Raw genomic sequence first — 17,355 nt, 5'->3', positions numbered from 1 at the left:
TTTCACAATCCTCATGGCCTCCTTTGAACTCTGTCTGAAGCTTCATGTCTTATCTTGTGGTGCCCAGCACTCGAGGTGAGGCACCCCAGCTCAGAGCAGGGTGGGACAATCGCCCTTGGCTGGCTCCCCAGGGCATGGCTGGCCCTGCTGGCTGCCACTGACTCACTCAGCTTGCCATCCATCAGGAGTGTCATTCCCCAGTCCTACACAGAGCCAGGGTGGCCCTGTCCCAGGTGCAGAGCCCAGCACTTGCCCTTGGTAATGTTCATGTTGGTGGTGATTGCCCAGCTTGCTGCTGTTTGAGGGATGGATGCCATTGTTCTGACAGCACCTAGGAAAAGCTATCTCCACCACCTGATTAAAATTAATTATCTTTAGTAGTCCCTGTGATGCTATGTGGGCTTTTTTTTTTTCTTTTTAAGTGTTGTCATTTTACACCTCTAAAACTGAAGCATCTAAAGTGCCTCCTCAGCTCTAAGGTTAGCTCTGGTTCACTTCAGCTGGGAGTATGACCAAGGTACATGTGTGTGCTTCTGCAGAAAGTAGCTGAGTAAGTCAGGCATGCAAGCAGGTACTCAAGACTGATTTACAAACTTCAGTGCCAGAACTTTCCAAGGACTGATCCTTATCTCACAGTGAAAATACAAATTGTCACTTAATTTTGCTACTCACAGATAAGGCTTTTTGTTGGAAACAAAACCCTTCTTGGGGAAGACATTTTGATTTTTGCTGTTGAAAGTATGATGTGTCTTGCAAGTAAAGTAACTGTCATGAAATTTTTATATATTTATTTGTAAAGGGAAGGTTTTTATGTGGGGTATTTTTTTCAATTCAAAATTATTAGGGCTATTAAGTGCCTTAGCTTCAAAGAAACACAACTGTAAGTATGACAAGTCTAGCTCTAAAGGAGAAATCTAAAACTTCTTGAAATATATTTATCTTATAAAGAATTTCACAGATGAGGTTTGACAATTCTTCTACCCCAGACAGTTTAGATTACTACTTGTAATTACTAACTCAGTGGAAACATCTGATATTTCTAGTTCTGCAAAACATTCTTTTGATACATTACACAAGCCATCCAGTTCAATGCCTCAGCTAGTTACTAATTTTATTTTTATTATATTATTTATATCACCATCTTTTTAATATATACAATATCTTATTAATATTTGTCATGCTGTGTATGCATTGATTTTGCCCCACTGGATTTATGGAGTGAGAGCTGTCCTACAGCCACACAGAGAAGTAGTTGTATCATTGCAGTTTAATTTGCTGGTGTAGACAAGAACTACATGTATTTTACTTACATTGTCATTGAGGACAAAATCTTCATCTGGTTTTGACCATTTATAGAAATTTTATCTGAAACTTTCTGCTCACCTAAATTACTTTTGAAGGGAACTTACCATATCTAAATGTGAGCCTGACCTGAAAAGCTGAACATTAACTATAACTGGACTGGAACAGGTGCTTCTTCCAAGTCACCAAGATCTTAGAGGGTAAACTTCAAATTTTTATTCAAAGAAGCTGGGGAATGTGTTACCTTAGCTGCTTAATATTGGGAAGAAAAATACCTTTTAGTAAAAAACAAACCCAACTTTGGGTGTGTGCTGGCAGATGTGTATTTTCTACCTTATGTACAATAAGTCTTTTTCTCTGCCTGTTTATTTAGAATGATGGAGAGCATGAAAGTACTGTAGATATTGTATTAAAATCTTATATTTTAAACTTCATAACTTGAAAAAAATTCTCTAAAGACAGTCATAATAACTGTATAAATTGGTAGCTGTAATACTGCTGCAATAACTGTAACTATTGTAGTTCTCAAAGGGTAGAATGAATAGATGAAAAAATAGAGCTCAGAATCCTATTATTAGCAGCATCATGTTATATGCTGGGGAAATCAAGTTAAATAATTATACAATACTTTTACACTTGAACTTCTCTTCATAGCTGACTTCCTTCTCTCCAGGATAGCCTTATTCAGCTTCATTTTTTTATTCTGTGTTAAGATTTAAGGAAGGAGTCGCTCTGATACACATTTACAATCCTCAGAATTTGGATAGAAAGACCTTAACACAAAGCCTAGTGCTCCTTGAGATCTATTTTTCTTCAGAGGTTGAGATTCCTAGTGGCTTTATAAATAATCATTACCCTCAAAGACTAAAAAAAGTCTGAGTGTCGTTTTTGGATTCAGTGAAAAGCTGATACTCCACCTCACCCTCCAACCTCCTGTGGGAGGCACTTGTCCCAAGCTGTTTGGCAGAGTAAAGCATTCTCCTTTAAAAAGGAAATTGTCACCATTTTTTAATATTTGGAGGTATGTAGCACAAATTGATGGAGAGATGTAATTTCCCACTTAAGTACAAGTTTAGTGGAAAGCCCCAGAAGTTCAAATGAGTTCGAACTCATTGATGTCCCAGACATGTTACCATTATAAAAATAAATATTACAGTAAAGTTAAAAGTTCTAAAAAAGAAAACAGTTTGTCTCCTTTTCTTATTCAGTGGAAAACACATTTAAAAGGCCATTTTCACTGCAGAGATGATCTCATGTTCAGGATCTTTTTTTTTCACCTGTTCACTTGCTAGAGCAGTAGAAGAGTGTGAGAGCTTTGCTACATTCTAGGGCTTGTGCAGTCTCTGTCCTTGGAGATTTTCAGGCTGAACCTGGATAAACCCCTGAGTAACCTGCTCTGACATCATAGCTTTGAGCAGCTGACCAAGAGACTTTTGGGATTTCTCCCAGCCTGACTTACCCAGTGCTCCTGGGGTACTGATTCAGTAATCATAATGAGTTCCTCTGTTTTGCTAAAGCCAGCAAAAATCCTACTGATGTAGGGTTCAGCTGTCCATGTGTGACATAAGGAACTGATCTTGAAAATAATAAAAAATTCTATTTTTTTAGTCTGTTTTTCTGGCAGCTTTTAACATGCTTGAGGAAATACACATTATATGGATTGGAAAGGATTCATGTTTAGTGAGTGTTTTTTTTAGAGATGATAAATGTTTGATCATTCCCTGGTAACTAATAGTCTGTTAGAATAATCACCACTGAAGTTTTAGAACTTCCTGTGTCCTACAAGCATTAAAACTTCGTTGTAAATAAGAAGGAAGGTGTGATTGTGTTCTGTCAGCATCTTTAAAGCTTCTGCTGATGTAGTGAGGTCAGCAAATACCTATATATATATATATGTATGCACTAAATATATGTAATTGTTATATTTGCATATATAATTTTTATATAAACATAGAATGGTCCTAGTGGCACATTTTATAGCCTTAATACTCATTTGCTGCTTTCTTTTATGTGTCACAATTATGCACTCTTGAAAAGCACTTTGCAGGTTGTGTTGTAAAGCTGTAAAATCCATGCACAACTAAATTGAAAGTGTTTGCTTTAAAAGAAAAAATAATAAGAAAAAAGTGATTTAGGTGGATGCTTTACCCCTTGGACTAGGGCAGCCTAGATTTGTCTGTGTGCATTGGTGTTCCTGAAGCTGCTTTTCTCTGGATCACATTCCCAGCTTCACCAGAGACTCCCTAAGCAGACCTGCTGTGTTTACAAAAATAAGCCTTTACATCCAGGTGAAATGGATGTTAGATAATATTTTTTCTTCTTTCAAGTAAGAGCTGGTCTACAGAGTACATATTTCACTGTTCATTCCCATACCTCTTCCAGGTCTTGACTGTAATGTCAATTATTTCTGAGTTTAAGCATTTTAACAGAAGACTACACATTACTAAATACTATTTTGAGACTGCAGTTAAATTAAAAATATAAATTAAATTAAAATTAAAAAAATAAATTTTGTTTTGTCTTAAAACATGAGAAGTACAGGCCAGATTTGTCTTGCTGTTTTTACTACAGGTGAGTTTAGAAAGGAGTAACTACACATTTGAAGACTTCCAGACAAAATTTTCCCATTTGAATTGTAATTAATAGAGACCAAGGTACAGTTGCACATGGGAAATACAATCTGGACAGCTATAAATTCTATTTCTGTATAGCTTAGGCACTTCCAATTGTTGACAAGATATCTCTGTTTTCTAAGGATTTATTGAGTCTGTAGCTTGATAGAGTGCTGGGTGTTTCTGCTTGCTGTTTGTGCCTCGTCAAGAAGAATCTGCCTTTTCTTTGTGTGCCTTCTGTTCTTCTTACCCATGCATAATTCATAGGCAGAAATAGTGGTTTTAATTAGACCAGCTGATACGGTGAGAGTAAAGAGTAGGGTTTTGTTCTTTGGGTTTGGTTTTTTCTTTTTTTTTAAAGGCTATATCAGCCCTTCTTAAGGATGCAGAAACTTGCTTATTTTAGGTCAGCTGATGTAGTTGGATAATAAGATGCATTTTCCCTGCAGGTCTTGCTTTATGCCCTTCAATTTTCAAGCAACAACTCTTTGTTGCTTCCCTAGCAGGGACTCACCTACTTAAAATGACTCTAAAAGGTTTTTTCTGTTTAGCAATACAAAAGCATTATTCTCTTGGCTGCTTTGCTAAATTTAGCCCTTAAGAATATTGATAATATTGATGAATATGGATTACTCTCAATTGCCATTCTCCTTTTGGAAGTCTCTGTTCTCCATAGACTTAAGAGTGGGCACATGGTGCTACAATTACAAATTAAAAAAGCTAAATTCAACGAGACAGTTTATTACATTTAACTATTCTGCAGTTATTCTTTGGGCAAAGGTAGGTTCTTTGTTTCACATACTCCTAGTTTGTCAGGAATATCCCTTGCTCCTAAAGGAATGGAGGAAGAAAAGCTCATTCCAGTCACCTACACAAGCTTTTTGAGGTGTCATTTCTGTAGTACATACTGCATTTGCCAGCACTTTGAAACAGGGCTTTTCTAAAAATGCCATCAGGAATTTTTGTGCTTGTATTGATTTAGAATTCCTGTGGTCACAGAACACTGGAGCTTTAAATAGCAGGTGCACTGCTGCCATGTTTGGAGGGATGCAGCCACCCCTTCCTGGCTGGAAAACACATCCTGCTTGCTCACAGGCTTTGCACACGCTGCCTGATGCTCTCCCCTGCCATTTTCTTTTCCCTGCATCACAGAATTCTTCAAGGATTATCCAGTCTTTGTCCTTAAGAGCACTTAGTGTGGGTGTTTCAGTCTGCAATTTCACTACAAGGATGTCTGTTCCCAGTAAGCTTGGCTAGAAATACTGGCAGTTAATCTGCAGTGGTTGAAGCTGCATTATTTCCTGCACAGCTCTGTCATCTCAGGTATCATCACTTCCACAGGTGTAGCAAATCACAGCAATTCACTGAAATTAAAGAAGCTTCTGAGTCATGGGGGTTTATTCCACTAAAGTGATTTTCTAGGTATTCCACGAGTTGTTTTTAACCCATTACACAATATTTATTTAACAAACTAATGACTTGTTCCAACAGAGTGTTGGTATTTGAATAAGGTATTTTTCAACTTTTTTGTAAGATGGAATAATTTACTTGGTAAGTAAGTTTACTTACTTCAACTTATTTTGCAAGTAATGAATAGGCATGAGGCAATTTTTCTGAGAAATACTTAGCAGCATCAATTATGATAAGTAACTAATAAGTATAGTTCGTTATTGGTATATGAAAGGGAACAGTGTGAGGAATTAAGATTAGAATTTAATTTAACATAAAGTGCCATATTAAAAACCTTAGACATTAATCTTGCATTGAGACATGAAGAGTATCAGAATGTTTTTCCTGATGTCCTTGCAGTCCTTGCACAGGAGGAACTTGAGCTTAGCATTGAGAGGTAATTAATTTTTCAGTTTGTTACTTGGATTGCAGTTACTCTGGACTGGACATCTGCAGGGCTGGGAATGGTCACCCAGCTGCTTCAGGTGATGTGTTCTGCTCACCAGATGTTTGGTCCTAATTCTAGTTCCAATCAGCCTGAACAAATGACCTGCTAGTGAAAAATGATGAATTGCACTAATAATTCTGAAAAATCTATCCCCCTTAAGAAAAAAAGTTAATTCACAGAGGAGCAGAAAAGCCTTCCTAAAACCACTTGATAGATGATGAGGCTCTGTAACTTTTATATAACAAAAACTTCTGGGGATGTTTACTCATCTGTACATGGTGCAGGAGTATTGGCTGCTGCTCTGCCATGGAGTGTGTGTCATGCAGAGGGCAGAGCTCAGTGCCCAGCAGGTTCTGTGTGAGTGCAGTGATGCAGGGGCACAGCCCTGATGCTGTGTTGAGGTCAGGGCTCAGCTGCTGCTGCAGTGCCCCCAGCCCAGGCTGCAGCAGATGGAGCTCCTGTTTGTAGGGCCGGGTGTTCCCAGCCTGCTGCCCCTCTCCCCAGTGCAGTGCTTCCTGCAGCTGCTCACCTGCCTGGCTCTCTGACTCTTGTAGAACTGCATCTTGTAGCAGCAGTGCGAGTGTGTGTTCCAAAAACAAACTAGATGGAGGTGTATTCTGTGTACTGAAACAATAAGTTTATTTTGTATTTTATTTGCTCTGAAAATAAACTGTTGACATGGGATTATACCTGTTAAAGCTTCTTTTTTTTGTTGTTAATTTTTTAAGGTTAAAAATGCACTTTACTCCCCAATACACAGTTGCCGTGTTAACAGAAATATTAAAAAATCAAAATGTAAATTTGGCGGCACTTGCATCATTTGGCCAACAAATATATTTGGTGGTTTTTTCAGTTTCCTCAGTGGCTTATTTCAGTAGCAATGACATGCTCTTACCTGGTCTTTCTTAAACAGAAATTATACTGTCTTCTCTCATGACAGTCATCTTTCTGTGGTCTATGCTTGTGGGACTATGGACAGAAATTTATCTGTGCAAGTGAAGAGGTGACTTTTTTTCTGCCTCCCCCACAGCACTGATTCAATTTTATTTTACAGAAGATTTCCAAAGTCCCGACTTCTAGAGGATAAATCCTGCAGTTTCACATTCCTCAGCTTAGCCACAGACATCACACACTGTAAAAGGTGTTTGATTTGAGAGCACAGATCAGTTCCACTGCAGGCAGGAGAGCAGCCTCATCCTGCCCATGACCTCCCCTCATTATTTTTGTGCCTAACCTACTTCCTTCCATCTGCCTGTTATTTTCCAAATTTTCCATCTTCCCAAGAGCACTTGCTTTTTAGCTGTCTCCTGTCTCTGGAGCTTCATATCTGGACCCAGTTCATTGTGGTTATGGGAATTGGTTTGTACATTTCTGGGGCTGGAAAGATATTTTGTATTTGCTTCATTTTGGTGTAAGATGAAAATTTTTAACAGCCGCTACAGAAAGCACTGAGAGAAATCTAAAGATTCGTTAGGAAAAAGCTTCTTTCTGAACCACATCATCCCAGTAAACACTTGTTCTTTTTTGCCTTTAAATTTATCACGTAATTATGTTCTCTTTTGGTGGTTTGAGCCACATTTTTTACACAGTTTCATATGATTTGAAGTTCAGCAGTTGTCTTTTGTGATGCTGGTTTTGTATAATACATGGCCCAAAATCCAGGCAAAAAAAGCTCCGTAGATAACTTGTTCATATTTTTATTTGTATTTCCAGAATAGTGATAATTAAAATCTCTGCTATTAATATTCCTCCTATTGTGCTCATTCCATATCAAAGAAGACTGAGTTAAAATTCTGCAGACAAGATCATTGTTTCAGAAAAACTGAAAAGTTTCTTTTTTCTCAGTGTTCCTGAAGCGATGGTCAAATGTCTTTTTTTGTTCTGTGTGCACTTACAGTGGATGGACATTCTCTGTCTAGGCAATTCTTTTGTCCTTGTCATTTGACTTTTTATGTATTCTCTAGAATTTTGGCTCTATGTATTGGCTAGAATTTTTATACAATTTTTGAATTTTTTTTTAAGCTCTACAATAGCTTTAGTTCATAAAGTACTTCAGACTAACTTATTTTCCTCTGAGTGTAAGATTTTTGACTAACAAAGTTTTTGTTTAACTATTTGGAAAATTCTCATTTTGAAATATTAGAAATGTATCTGCTGCTAACATGGAGGGTATTCACTAACAGCCAGGAGTTGTTGGTGTAGCACTGAAATAGAATATCTTTTTGCTTCTGAGGAGTAATTTTCCTGTTCTAATCAACTTTTTTTTTCCTGTGGAAGTTCTGATTACTTCATGAGAACACAACACTGCAATAAAAGTTGCAGTAGGCTTTTAGGATTCTTTCCTGCCAAATTCTGCATCATTTCTTTATCTTCTTTTGGGAATTTGTAACATGCTGCTGGCTGCATGTCCCTGTAGACTCAAATACAAATTCAGTTATAATTACAATTTTATAATTCTGCATCACAGAGGGGAACAATATTCATGTCTTGGCTGACGTTTTTTCACCTTTGAGGCTGGCAGTGAAAAAATCTAACTGCTGGTGACTTCCAGGAGCACAGAAGGTTGGAAGAAGTATTTAGTCTCTCCATATCCTGATGTGGTGGGATGTGTTTGATTCCTGAGTCCTCTGTTCTGGTCTTGAAAGAACAGTCTCTAATATGTTGTCATAGGAAACTGTGTCACACTTTTTTTTTTACACTAAGTAGTAGCAGCAGTTTTTTCCCCTGCACTTTAAAAATTGCATCTCTCTTGTTCTCATCTCTGTGTGATGTTAGTGAATGAATCTGAGGACGGGACTTCCCACAAATTCTTGCCAGTACATCTGTTTGGAAACCACTTAAACTGGTGATGGCCCCTTTGCCTTTCTTCTCATGCCCATATGTGTTATCTTTACATGTTCTCCATATCTTCCCCCCTGGTTTTGGTATATCTCAGTTACTCGAGTATTATTTGGATTGTTTTATCCCATTTCTTCCTGTTGACATCTCTCCCTTTCTTTGTTAGGTTTTCTTGCACAAAATCCTTGGTAAGTTTTGAACATCATAATTTTCCCTGTCTCTCTGTTCAGTCACATGTGAAGAGCTTTGTTTTAGATCCATTCATGTGCTTGTAGAATTTAAAATGACACATGGGGATGCACAGAATTTTAGACAGCTTCATAAATACTTCATAAATACAGCCACACTGCAAAACTGTTGTTTAATCAGAGACCTCTTTTTAGATTTGAAACAGAAATAAAAGATATTTGCATTTCTTTACTTACTTAGCAACTGCAGTATTATTTTTAAATCTAAAAGAGGGAAAGATTTTCTTTAATTTCAGAATTATTGGGTGGCATGAAAGAGAGGACTGGGAGTGTAGTGGTGATATAGGAAGGGCAAGAAAATAAGAGGAAATAAGAGCACTGATAGTACAGAAATTTAAAGTAAGACAGAAAACATTCCTTGTTTCTGTCTCTTCCCTGACCTCATCTCTGCTGCTTAAAATTTCAAAAGAAGGGTTTCTCTCTCTTAGGTGTCTGCAACATTATTCAAATCATTGTTTGTGTCCTGCATTTCAATTACACTTTTTCACTGAGATTGTTATTGTTTTAAATTTCACTGTGTTTTTTTCTCATTAGCCCCAAAATCACAGCTAAATTAAACATTTCTGTATAGTAGTGTGATATTACATGTGATAATTACATGCCAGATTTTTTTCTGTTTCAGTTCATGATATTCTGTTCATTAGGTGGATTTCTGTCCCTGCAATTTTTCGGAACTTTTGTATTTCATTTGCTTGAAAATTGACCCTTTGTGCCTGAGATGAGAATTCTGTCTGCTCAGAAAGAGCAGAGCTTTGTAACTCTGCTTTCTGCAGCAGTTTATTTCAGTGGACCTGCTGCTTCCCACCTTGCTCAGCCTTGGTGGCACTGCAAAATGCAGTGAGCAAATTGAATGGCCTCTGTCTTCATATCCCTCCTTGGAACTTTTACACTTGCTAATTGGGTTATTGACTGACACAAATCTTTTCCTGCAGTCTATATAACAATCTTTCTGTGTGCCCCCTCACCTCACCCCAGGCCTGCTGCTGTTCATTACTACTGGGAGTATTGTCAGTCATGCACTTTTTGCCCTACAACCAAAGAAAATAGTTTTCCCAGCTTCTCTGTACCTAAACTCAATATTTCTTTCCTTGACATTATAGTGGGCTCATAATTATGAGATATTTTGTTATGGTAAACTGACTGTCACAAATAGCTTATGTGTATTTTTTGGCTGGCAAGAAGAAAAATAGCATTTCTGCAAAAGTGCTGTCCCTTAAAGTGAGCACCTGGCTGGACAAGTGTTCACGTGGGTCTGGCCAGATGATCGTGGCTGTCTTTAAAAGTCATCAACCTGACTGACACTTGATAGTTCTCTCTCAGAGGGATGTTAAACAGGTAGGAAGCTGCCCTGTCATCTTAGCCATGAAAACACATTGAAAGCTATTCTTCCAGTTAAAGAATATCAAATTAACTGAAAGATCTTGGTAGTCCTCCTGTGTTGGGTGTTTTTATTAAAAGATTCTGGATTCACTTGGCAGTAAGGGAATATCAGGGAAGACTTCTTATAACTTCTTTTGCTCAGATCCACAAATACTTGTCTTAGTTTTTTGCAGCTTGCTGAGAGAATTCTCTGATCTTGTGGCCACACAGGGGTTTGAAACTTGAACTAATCTCTAAACTAGGTATTTGGGCTGTTCTGTTCTCTTGCAACAGCCATAATCACCAGCAGAACTCAAATGAGCATCCAGCAGGATGTTAAAGGTAATAATTACTGGAAATTAATACTAATGGTTACTCTTAGATTTTGTGGCAGTCCTTGTTCTCTTCCCAGAACTGGGAGCTTAGTCTGATTTTACCACTTAGAACCTTGACCAAAATTTTGGTCAAAGCAGAGAGCCAGAGGCAAGGAGGCACTAAACTGTAAATGTCTGCCCTGATTTCCTTCCTTTCCTCTCTGTTAACTGAATTGCCAGGCTGAATTTTAGGATGCACCAATGTCTCTTTATTAGCTTCAAGGTAATTTCAAAGTACATCTAAATTGTACGTGGTTTTGACATCCCTTCTTTGCATTACTTACTGTAGTTTCAGTAAAACTATTAAAGTTTAAGTGTCACAAAGTGTCACAACCTTTTTGTGACACTTAATGGTGTCACACAGATGTTAACAGGTGAAGGCTTGGCAGGAGAGTGCTGGTGGAAAGGTGGGGATTTTGACTCCCTGTTGGCAGGAAGTAACCACACCAAGTCACCATTTTCAGCAATGAGTGACCAGAACTAGTTTCTTTGTATGTGTTTAGAAAACCCCACTGAAGCTGCTCTAGGTTCAGTTCATCTTAAAATCCCATCAGTTCCTGGAAGCTTGGCTTCAGGCACCAATTTTTAACTCCTGCCTCGCTTCCTTCTTGATTAATAAAATAAAAGTGTGTGTTCTGACTGTTCAGTAGATACTTTGACATGAACTGTCACTGTGAGGCTTCAACTTATTTGATATTCTAATCAAATTCATTTTTTCTGGTTTGGCTGTTATTAAGTTGATGGTGCAGACTATAGGCAGACTCCAAAACACTTGTTTGGTTCATTTTTGGAGGACTTGACTGGGAACGTTTTCATGTGAAAAAATTTTGGTCTATTTTTACAAAACAATACACTGCCCAGCAATTTGATTCAGTACCCAGACATTAGGCCACAAAGCCATCAAAACTGCAGACTCATGATTGACAAAATAATGGAATTTCTCATCTGTTAAGGTGATGCTTTTTCTGCCCTTGAAGGAGCAGTGTGTTCCCCTCTTGGGCACGGCTGTACTGATCCCTGCTCTGCTCTCCCTGTTCTGTGCATGCTGTGTTGGGTGAGCTCAGTCCAGTGCAGCCTTTGTCAGATCCAGTGCCAGGTATCCTCTAAGGAAAGTGCCAGAAAACAACAGTAGAAAACTGTGGGACACTTCCTGAGGGAGTGGGGGTTTGGCTCCTGACAGATGTTGGTATTATAAAGCATGAGAGATTTTCTTACAATTGCTGTTCATTTTTTAATGTTTCTTGTACGATATTTTTCTTATCATTAAATGTAAATGCCCTTGTAAATAAATATTTTCTGTCAATGAAAAGCAAGTGTGTTGCTGCTTTCAAAGTAGGCTGGTTTTTAACAGAAAAGAACATCTAGTCCCAGCTACTTTACAGGTAATGTAACCAGCAAAAAAAAAAAAAAAAAAAAAAAGTTGTTCCACCTCTTGCAATTAAAAAACTCCCTTTTAATTCCCTGATAAGTACATGCAAAGAAATCATAAATAGCAATAGGAATTTTAGTAGATAACTGTGCCTGAGTGCAAAGTAGAATCCAGTCTGTGTTTCATAAATAATTTAACTGTGAGGAAAACCTGTCTTGGTCCTTGAATTCAGCTGCATTTCTATTTGCAGTAAGAAGGTGTTGGAAGTTTTAATGTGGTATATCTTCTCTTTTGACACTTTCTGCCCTTTTTTCCCCTGTCATTTCTTCTGAGCTAGCTCTGAGCTTTCTAACGGGGTTGTTTTGAAGATCAGTAGTGACTTTTAAAGTAGAAATAATGACTGCTGTATTGCACTAAAGCATTGTGCTGCATCTAAAGCATCATCACTTAGGTGATCTCTGTGACAGAGCTGCTCTTAATGATATAAATAGGGGATTAAGTGCATTAAATTGGTGCTAAGTTAAAATATCTGGATGCTGATTAAGCAAAATTAGTGACACTTTAGTAATATTTTTACATACTAAAATAACTTAGTGTTGATAATTATCTGTGGTCAATCTAGATATGACTTAACTGTGTCTTATGATTAGAAATGGTGAAACATGCATATTTAATTGATTTTTTATTGTTGTTGTTCTCAAAAAGAGAATGTTAAACAGCTCTTGACATGTTACAGATCTGGTCTCAGTCAGACTTGTTTTGTCCTGATATGTTTTACAGCATAAATAACCTGATTAGGTGTAACTAGTGATAAAGCCCAAAAGTAACTTCAGGAATTAGAAAAAAGAAAATATGTCTAAAAGGAAAGGTATCTGTTAAGAGTGTTTGTAAACTCTAGCATGATCATACTGAATGATTAAAAAACATGGACCTGACACCACAGATCTGAGCTAGCAGGCATATTCAGCTCTGATTTTTGGGTCTGTTCAAAACAATTCAGTTCAGCTTTGGGAGCTGCTCAGCCTCAGTGAATTGAAGAATTTTAACAGTCCCTCTAAATTTAACATGTGGGTACCTAAAAAATTAACTCTTCATGACCAGTTCCCACTGGATCTCAGCTGCTTTTCTTCCCCTTGCTATAAGCAAGCCCTTACAAAAGATAATTTCCACAGGTGTAAAGAATTCACTTTACTGGTACTTACATGTCATGTAACAACTTTTATTCAGTATTCTTACAGTGCATTTACCATTACCAAGCAGTGCAAACACACAATTAGCATTAAATTTAAAATTTTTTTTACCAGTTCATTAGGGTTTTGTACAATTAAAATTGTTCACTGATTGGTGTAAGTTTGGGATGAGCACATACAAATTCTAAACTCATTTATGAAATCACTGATTACCTGTTCTGAGTAATCTTGGGGAAAGTAATTTGTTTACCCACACCTGTTTCATTAATGTTTAGTGATTATTATTGTTCCTTAACCTCCTGATTTCACTGATGATAAACTGTCCTGTTATGAGAGTTTTTTTCTGGGAAGAAATTACGATTATAGAAGTGTAAAAAAAGGACAATTATTCATAATTTCTTTTAAACAAATATGAATTATGTCCCTTTCTGTTGCTATTTTTAATCTACCTACAGGGGATGTCTTCTAGATCCTAAGGATCTAGTAGACATCCTCTGTAGGTAGATTAAAAATAGCTTAACAAGTTTAATAAACTACAAGAGAGCTAGACTGAGCAAACAAAGGACAGTAAAACTTGTGTTTGTGGTACAGAAGTTCAAAGTAGGGTGGGAGGCATTATTCTTAATCCAGTGAGGACTGAAAGGAGCTTTTCCTTTAATTTTTTATGCACCAACCTCCCACATGATGCTAAAAAGCACAAGCTGGCTGTGTATCTGTAGGGGAGGGTTCCTGTGGTTTTCATTCTTGCAGTGGAGAAGAGGAAGTGCAGGAGCTCCCAGGACACCTCCTGGGTGAGGACAGTTCACTTAACTTGACAGGGCAAAGAACACTAAATTCCTGGAATGAAATGTAAACCTGCCCTTACTGCTGAGCTGAGCAGTGGCACCAGAGCTGCCCAGGCTGTTTTAGGTGGGGGTGTTCAGTTCCTCAGTGAGCTGTACATGGAAGCAGGGGATTTCTGGGGAGTGGAGACTGCCACGTGACATTTCAAAAGCTTTTCATAAAAATGGAATGGAATAATGGAACACAATAATCCTAATAGGCTGGAAGCAAATAGTAAATTCTAATGGAATTATGTAGAAAACTTAGAATTTCTTTCTGCTAACATTGTTCCCATTATCTTTGACTTGCAGGTCTCTTTTCTGTCCCTTCTTCCTTGCCCTCTCTTTTTTGGGGGTGGAGAACCTTAGCTTGGTTTTTGTAAGACCTAATGCTGTTCAGGAGTTACTTTGACATAAACTCACTGTGAGGCTTCAAATTATTTGATATTCTAAGCAAATTAATTTTTTCTGGTTTGGCTTTTTTAAAGTTGATGGTACAGGCTATAGGTAGACTTCAAAACACTTGTTTGGTTTATTTTGGGAGGACTTCTGTGCAGAACCCTTGGAAATAATCCTGTGCCAAGGCCCTGCTCTCTGAGAGGTGTGATGTTGTTTTGGGGACACAGAGAACAGGAAGGTGAATGTCAGTGTGTGGTGACAAAAAAGCTGTGATCTAACCAGGCTGGGTGGGGGATACACAACTCTGCTTACTCCCCATTTAGAACAGACTTTTTAAAAAATATCCAGCCAAATAGAATTCTAAATTACAAACAGTATCATTGCAGTTAAATGATGGTTAATTCTGTAAAATATAAAAATTTATAAATACCCATTTTCTTTGGAATGTGGGTGTTAGAATGTGAAGATGCCTTAAGACTGGCATCTTAGTACGTGTATCTACATTCACATGATTGCTAAGAAGGATCTAGAAATTTTCCAATATAATCTATAAAATTCTCTTTGAATTTATGTGCATTCAGAGTGGAGCACATCCCATGGGGAAAGAATATAAAACAGGAAAGTTAAGCTACAGCAATAAACCTGATATATCTGTAACTGCTACACACAGTTGCATTATAAAATATATGGATATTTTATAGACTAATACAGAGACAGTGATTCAAACCAGCTTTTTTACACTGTAAGCTATATTCAGATAGTCATAAATGCAGAAATTAGTGTAAGGAGGAAAAAAAATAATGGCCTTACAATATATGTACTTCTCAGACTCTGACATACTTGATTTGATTTGATCAAATACCATTACACATAATCTTATTACAGCTTGTTATGTCTTTCACCAGCCAGGATTTCTGCTCAGTGCCTTTTAAAGAACAGCCCTTCAAAGATATTGTCTAGCAGTACTAACAATCAGTACAATTATTTTAATTAAGAAGGTTGTGACTAAGGGCACTCAAAGCATTTATGATGCATGTGAAAGGTAATAGTAGAGAACTACTTTTGTATCTGAGCTTTTCAAAGGTGCCACATGTGCCTGTCTTTGTTTTTCTGCAATTTTTTTAAATGGCTGGGAAAAGTTGTAGTAAGTACAAGTAAGTGTTTATATATAGGTTTATACTCAGACCTTCACTCATGATTTTAAATTACTTGAGTTTCTCAAAAATCTTTGCCTTCAGTATTTCTTTTTGTTTGGTTTATGGGCCTTGTATTGCCACAACTCCTACACAATTCACACATTTCAATTCATTTATCCATAAAGCATCCCTACAAGACAGGGAGTTGATAATAAGGTCCATGCAAAGGAGAAGGAGTTGTTCAGAGAGGAATTCTCACCCTGCAGCTCTGAGCAGAGAGGCAGAAGTGTGTGTGTGACTGTTGAAATTACTGAGCAAAAGCTGTTAGCAAACAGGGAATGTAAACTGCAGAGATTTGCATGAATTAAGGTTTTCTGAGCTTGGTGTCTGGGGACAAGAGGGTTTTGTACCAGAGGAGAGGTTGATTCCCAACACTAAGAAGGGAAAACAACTGTGAAATAAAATCTGTGAGGTGGCTTTTTCTCTGGAATGTTATTTTAAATGTATTTTCTGCATCATGTGTCTCATTACAGATAATAGTGTGCCCATCTCTCAGCAGAAAGAAGGAAAAGCAATATACAACGTCAGTTGCTTCAATTTTAAAAGAAATTAAGAAAGGTCTGATTAGATGATGCTATTCAGTTATTTTGGTTATGTAAATGTTCTGAGTTAGTTCATCCCTTGTGAATAGTTTATTTAAAGCGTAATTGTTGTAGGGAAAAATTTATTTTCTCTTGAGAAAGCTTCATGGCATTAGGAACCTAAAGCTAAGTGTGTGATGGTCCCATTCCTGCAGAGCTGGGGCTGAGAGGCTCTGCTGAGGGCAGGATCCATCACTGGTTAGATTACAAATGAGGGTCCCAGCTCTCCCCTCTGCTGCCATAATCCAGAGTGCACTGGTTGAAAGAATGCTCTCTGCAGGAAACACCAGTGACCTGTTTAATCATATAAATATTGTAATGATTTTATTTTTAAATATTATAAGTGTCTTCTGATCCCCGTGAAGAGTGTTAATGTGCTGATAGCCAAAAGCCTTTTGATAAGTACCCAGTGGTTTATCTGCTCTGTTTACAAGCTCTGAGTGTCCTGGCACCTTCTCCTGCCTCTCAGCAATGTGCTCTGGGCCCATCCCAGAAGCCCGTGCTGTTTGTCACTTCCTGTCCCTTCTGAAGGCTTTGGAAGGGTGGGTGTTTCAACTGCTCTGTTTAAGATTGCCCATTCTAAACCTTCTTTTTCTCAGGGTACATATTTGTGCTTGGGCTGGCTTAACTCAAGAAGAGCCTAAAGCAGGGCCTTGCTCAGGATGAGCTGTCACCCAGAGATGGCCTTTCCCCAGCATCTCTTCTTTTCTGGGTGCAGTCTTTTCCATCAGGCATAGTTAGCCCTGTGTTTTCCTGTGCTTTTCCATTGCTAGTTATCTTTGTTGCAGGAGCAGCAGTGCCAGTGTCACTCCAGTCCATGTGGATGGTGGATTTTTATGGTTTTGCTGGGCTTGGTTTATTTCATATCTATGGTGTTACTCAAGCATTCTAGTCTGAACACATTTTCATATAATTCAACCAAGTATTAACTTTAATGGAGTGTTTTTCTATAAGGGCCTTGAATTAAAATCTCTCTTTCCCTGGGGACTGCATGATAGCAACTACCTACAGAATATTCTTAGCTGGAAATCTGCAAGCATGGATTTCCCTCCCTTGTGCAGGAGGAGCACTTTCTCCCTGACTCGTGGCTGAATTGTTGATTCCAAATACACACTGGGAAGCAAGATCTGTTCAGCATTCAGCTTTATGTTTTAGTTGAGAGATTTAGT

The 17,355-nt window shown here is 37.8% G+C and overlaps 1 protein-coding gene across 3 annotated transcripts in view; it reads left to right on the top strand.

The window, feature by feature from the left end:
- Window positions 1-17,355, top strand: part of WDR33 (WD repeat domain 33) — a 68,608-nt gene that overhangs the window by 30,646 nt on the left and 20,607 nt on the right. The window contains exon 8 of one of the 3 annotated variants that reach the window (XM_064435782.1): window positions 423-11,939. The exons of the other annotated variants lie outside the window; for them this stretch is intronic. Coding sequence (XP_064291852.1) covers window positions 423-478 — 56 coding nt within the window. The 3' untranslated portion in view covers window positions 479-11,939. Of the gene's footprint in view, window positions 1-422; window positions 11,940-17,355 lie in introns of those variants that run through there. 3 annotated transcript variants of the gene reach the window in all.

This window comes from Passer domesticus, chromosome 11 (genome assembly GCF_036417665.1).
Source record: "Passer domesticus isolate bPasDom1 chromosome 11, bPasDom1.hap1, whole genome shotgun sequence".
In the NCBI taxonomy this organism is placed as follows: Eukaryota; Metazoa; Chordata; class Aves; order Passeriformes; family Passeridae; genus Passer; species Passer domesticus.
The sequence above is the reverse complement of the archived record's forward strand: the minus strand, read 5'-3'. Positions and strand labels throughout refer to the sequence as shown.